This window comes from Fonticula alba (genome assembly GCF_000388065.1).
Source record: "Fonticula alba strain ATCC 38817 unplaced genomic scaffold supercont2.2, whole genome shotgun sequence".
Lineage (NCBI taxonomy): Eukaryota > Rotosphaerida > Fonticulaceae > Fonticula > Fonticula alba.
In genome coordinates this window covers 262,249-267,104 of record NW_009242972.1, presented here as the reverse complement: position 1 = coordinate 267,104, position 4,856 = coordinate 262,249, and the positions used below count along the sequence as shown (strand labels likewise).

General features: G+C 62.9%; 2 protein-coding genes across 2 annotated transcripts in view; one reads left to right on the top strand and one right to left on the bottom strand.

Annotated features, from left to right (window-relative positions):
* Positions 1-427: 427 nt before the first annotated feature.
* On the bottom strand, positions 428-3,324 carry H696_01074 (hypothetical protein). The gene is made up of 7 exons (XM_009494958.1): positions 3,102-3,324; positions 2,462-3,026; positions 2,216-2,308; positions 2,082-2,142; positions 1,281-1,878; positions 922-1,038; positions 428-718 (listed from the first exon to the last, which is right to left on the bottom strand). The coding sequence occupies exons 1-7, from the start codon at positions 3,226-3,228 to the stop codon at positions 510-512; spliced, it is 1,770 nt and encodes a 589-aa protein (XP_009493233.1). The 5' UTR covers positions 3,229-3,324; the 3' UTR covers positions 428-509.
* A 1,001-nt stretch (positions 3,325-4,325) lies between these two features.
* The window catches only part of H696_01073 (hypothetical protein), a 1,614-nt gene continuing 1,083 nt past the window's right edge, over positions 4,326-4,856 (top strand). The window contains exon 1 of the mRNA XM_009494957.1: positions 4,326-4,654. Within this exon, the coding sequence (XP_009493232.1) occupies positions 4,334-4,654 (321 nt within the window). The 5' untranslated portion in view covers positions 4,326-4,333. The remainder of the gene's footprint in view (positions 4,655-4,856) is intronic.

Below are 4,856 nucleotides of genomic sequence, written 5' to 3'. Positions count from 1 at the left end.
GGGGGGGGGGGGGGGAGGGCGTCCCTGGAACACTGCGGTCCCTGCTTTTCGCTGCCCCATTTAGGCAAGACACGCCCCCCCCCGGAATGGGGAGGAGGACAGCGCATTGGGTCGGCGACGACGCCGGAAACTCCCGCCGGACGCACAGGGTCGACTGTGATTTCAGGTGAAAAAGTCCAGCCCCCTTGTGTTTGCCGTCGCCGTCGCCGTCGCCGTCGCCGCCGCCACCACCGGCAACAGCTCCCCCGGCCTGGCCGTTCGCTCGTTGATCGGACCGGGGGCGAAATACAGCCGGGCTTCGGGAAGTCACGCGTCCATGTCACATGTACTAGTGTATATTTCTGAAGATTCCGGAACTGGCCAGCCACCAAGCCGAGGGGGAGGGGGGCGGGGCATGCTTTCTCTTCCGCGCCGCGCGTAGAGTCACTCTTGCCCCCCCCCCCCCCCCCCAGCATCCTCGGCTGCTCTGGAAATGCTTCTGGCTGATCGTGTTGTACTTTTTCTCCTGCCTAGAAGCCAAAGCCAAAGTTGAATTGCTGCTGCCGGTGACCACCGCCGCCACCGCCACCATGTCCGAAGTGGGTGTGGTGGAAATTGTGGCGGAAACCGCCACCACCGCCGAAGGGATGGTGGAAGGGGTGATGGTGATGGTGCTGCTGTTGCTGCTGGCTCTCCGGGTTGTTGGGATCGATGCCGCTGTCGAAGAGCTTGCGCTTCTCTGGAAGGGGAGGGGGACCACAGGGGGGCGGGGGTGGTGGTGGCGGGCGCAGTCGGGTGGAGAGCAGCGGGCATGTTAGCAAACACGTATGGGGCGGCGGCGGCGGCGGCGCGCGCGCGCGCGCCATCCGGGCCAGGGCGAAATCCCCATGGCTCGGTCAAAGGCCACACACGGGGCCAGGATAACTCTCTCCTCGCGCGTACCATCATCATTCAAGACCTCGTTGGCCAGGTTGATCTGAGCCATCTTACGCTCTGCCTCCTCGCGGTCATTTCCCTCATACTTATCTGGATGCCACTCGAGGACCAGCTTGCGGTAGGCTGTGTACATGGGTGTGGGTGTAGTGTGGCACAGGCGCGCATGCGGGGTGTGGGATGTTAGCACATGGGCTTTGGCTATGGGGACAGCATAGTGTGTATGTATGTATGTGTGTGTGCGATTCGAGCCCAAAAAATCCCAAACAAACAAACAGACAAACAAAGCCTGCTCAAGAGATAAGGGGAGAGAGGGAGAGAAGGAAGGAGAATCCACTGCTCGATGGCGCCGAGACAGAGCCACGCACCCTTCTTGATGGCCGCCTTGTTGGCATTGCGCGGCACGCCAAGAACCTTGTAGTAGTCAACATTATTGCGCGTCTTGATGGCATTCGCCGCGCGCAGGGCGCCGTTCTTGTATCGGGCCCGGCGGCTGGCATCCGACTCGAGGCTGGCAGCTCGAGTGAAATCGGCCTGCGCAGCTTCGAGACTGGCATCGGCCGATGCCAGCATGAGCACCTCCGCCCGGGCAGCCAGCAGCATGGAAAGCATGGTGCGGTTGTCCGGCGCCTCCGGGGCCATCTCCGGCGGCGCATGCGGATGCATTCCCTGCATCGGGACCATGGGAACGGACTTCTCCATCAGGGCGATGGCCTCGGCGCATGTCGCGGCCGCCTTCTCCGCGGTAAAGGGAGCCGCCGAGGCGGAATTGGCCGCCGAGTGAGCCTGCACGGCTTCACTCATCGCCCGACAGGCAAGCCCGGCCAGGCGGTACTCTTGGCGCGGCTTGATGCTGGCGGGAAGGGTCCCGCGCGCGGCTTGCGCACGTTCAACCACGGTCGTGAACTTCTTCTCGGAAAGTTGCTTCTCCAGACTCTTGTGCAGCCGGTCAAAATTCCGGACAACCTTGGAGCAATGGGGGCGGGGGGGCAAACGAATGAGAAGAGACATGAGTCAACAGGCAGGTGCAGGACACAGTTCGGGAGACGGGGAAAGAGAGAAGGAAGAGAAGGAAGAGAAGGAAGAGAAGGAAGAGAAGGAAGAGAAGGAAGAGAAGGAAGAGAAGGAAGAGAAGGAGGAGAAGGAAGAGAAGGAAGAAGGGTGCGCACCTTGTGGATATCAAGGCAGGGCTTATTTTCGGGATCACTGCGGAGGCAGCGCTGCAGAAGACTATTCTCCATGGGGGATGTCAGCGCTTGGCAAGGGGGGGCGCACAGGGGGAGGTAGATCGGCCTGTACGTACATTGAGGCATTGGCCAGGTCGCCATCTGCCAGCAGGAGCTCGGTCTTGATCACCAGGTACTTCAGGTCGCTTGGGAACAGCTCGATCAACCGGCTACGGAGGGAAAGTCAATACATGCATCCATGTAGGCCACCACCGGGGGAGGCGAGGGCGGAGGGAGAGGATCAGCCGGAGAAAAAAAAGCAGAACAAAGAGGAAAAACCTTTTCCTCCAGGCGATATGGGCGTGCGCGGCGCGGAAACGCACTTGATGTCGCTTGAGTGTTGGGCACGATCGCCGGCGCTCTTGGCCACATTGACACGCAGCTCCAGAAGCTGCCGTGAGAAGGGGCTCGCCATGACCGCATCGCCCAGCAGGCGGAGGAGCTCCGGGGCCGAAGCCCGCCGGGAGGCCAGCGCAGCATTCACCCGGGTCACGGTGGCCCGCTGCGCGGCAAACGCATCGCGGAGCTTCGGGTCCGCTGCCCCGGCCGAGGTGCAAGTTTCGGTCACTCGAGACTCGCGGTCCTTCGGAGTCTCGGACAGACCCACGCCCAAGCCCAGTTTCAGGGCCGTCCGACAGAAGGTCCCCTGCAGCCGAGCCAGCGAGTCGGCCGAAGCGACGCCAGCCCGAACGGCGCCATCAAGGTGCCCAAGGGCCTCCTGATAGTCGGCGAGGGCGGCCCACGGGCCGCCCGTGATTTCATGAACCATACCACGGTTGTAGTACAGGTTCCAGTCAGTCGGAGTTTCCTTGAGTTGACCCGTTAGGATGGCCAATGCGCCCTTGCTGTCGCCACTGCGTAGGGCGGCCGTGGCCGCCTCAACGGGAGCTGATTTTGGTCAGCAAGTCGTGGCAAAGTTGACGTGGCAAGGGGGAGCATGGGGACCGGTGGTCGAGTGCGTACTCTTCTCGGAGGCGCCCGCCGGGCCGGCCGTCGAAAGCATCAGCAGCAAAACTACCAAGGCAGAGAGCTGCTTGAGAGCCGACAGGCCCGAGCGCCTTATGGAGAGGGTGGGTGGCGCGTTGTGCATGTCGGGCGGTGTGGGAGGAGCGTAGATCTCCCGCCACCGGGAAATTGGAAGCGTGCAGCGGGGGGGGGGGGAGGAGGGAAGAGGAGGGGGGAGGGGAAAGGAATCTACGGCTCAGAGGAGACCGCGGCAGGGGGGATGAAGGGCAGGAGGCGGAAGGGAGAGGAGGGGAGAGGGGGAGGGGGATGAAGTTGGGTGGCTAACCTCTGGATTGTAACTCAGCCAGGGGCCGGGGGGGAAAGAACTGAAAAATGGCCCCGGAGACTGGCCCCTTCCCGCTCCCCCCCTCCCTCTGGTTGTCCCTGCCCCAGTTGCCGGGGGTGATCGCCCGGGTGTCCTCTGGTCTTCGGGCCGGTGTGTGTGTGTGTGTGGGGGGGGGGTGGACAGACCGAATGGGGTCGATCAGCGGTTGAAAGGGGACTGTGTTGGTGGGTGTGGTCCGGCCTCCGGACGGCTGTAGACACCCGGGGGCAAAGCGGGATTTTTCTGCTCCTTAACCAATCAGCACTCTCCACCTCCTCGAACTGCCACCCCCCCCCCTCCTCCCCGGCGGGGGCAGGATCCTCTCCAGGGCCTCTCCTTTCCGGGTGTTTATTTTTGACATACGATGACGGAGCGCCCTTGAACAGTGTTCCTGCTGGCGAAAATCGATGCGCTCTAGAAAATTCCCCCCCCCCGCCCCCTCGGCCCTCCTCCGGGGCCGGCACGCGCCGGCCAGTTAGCACTCGGTTTTCTGGCGCGGTCTGCGCCCTTCCCGAGGAATTCTAAGATCCCAACGATCACGCCGCTTTCTCCCCCTTTCCGCCCGTCCCTCGGCCGCCAGCTTGCAACCGGATTACCGGTGGTTGAGTGGCGTTTGGCCGGACGGCTGTGCCAGGCGGGTGTGTGTCAGCTTGCGTTCCAGTCTCAAGGGGCTAGGACCGGGGAGTCCGCTCCTTCGCTCCCCCCCCCCCCCCATCGCGAAGTAAGGGAGGGATCTTTCAGATGGCGGTAGTCGGAGTGGGAGCCCCTTGGCCCTGACTCACCAGGCTCCCTGCATTTACACCCACACCTTCCTCTCCCCCTCCTCCTTGCCGCATTTGCTCCCCTCCCCCCCCCCCGCAACATCATGACCCTCCTTCTGTGCAAGCGTCGCGGCTGCGGACAGAAGTATGATCCGGCCAGCAATCCCAACGACGCGTGTACTTTCCACCCCGGGATGCCGGTTTTCCACGAGGGCCTCAAGAGTTGGTCCTGCTGCCCGAGCACCAAGGTCCTTTCTTTTGACGAGTTCCTTGAGCTGACAGGCTGCTGCGTCGGGGCCCACTCGATTGAGGAGGTTGCCCAGCCGCAATTCTTGGACACCAGCAAGATCGGCCTTCCCGACGAGGAGGTCTTCGGGGCTGAGGTCGCCAGTCAGCTGGCCGGTGTGAACCTCTCGACGCCAAAGGTATGCACACAAGTTCTCCGTACCACACGCACACGTACACGCACACGCACACGCACACGCACACGCACACGCACACGCACACCCTCTCTCCTTGACGCGGCCCCCCCCCCCCTGACCCCTCCTCGCGCCTCCTTTCAACTCTGTCACCTGCTTCCGGGGGAAAAAAAAACCCCAGCCCACCAAGCCTATTGTCGTCAAAACC

What these genes read in the sequence shown, in the direction of transcription:
- H696_01074 (XM_009494958.1), bottom strand. Translation starts at nt 3,228, where the DNA reads ATGCACAACGCGCCACCCACCCTCTCCATAAGGCGCTCGGGCCTGTCG. An exon ending in GGCGGGCGCCTCCGAGAAGA is followed by an intron (nt 3,027 to 3,101) that starts GTACGCACTCGA and finishes GACCAAAATCAG; the next exon opens with CTCCCGTTGAGGCGGCCACG. An exon ending in CGAGGTCTTGAATGATGATG is followed by an intron (nt 719 to 921) that starts GTACGCGCGAGG and finishes CTCCCCTTCCAG; the next exon opens with AGAAGCGCAAGCTCTTCGAC.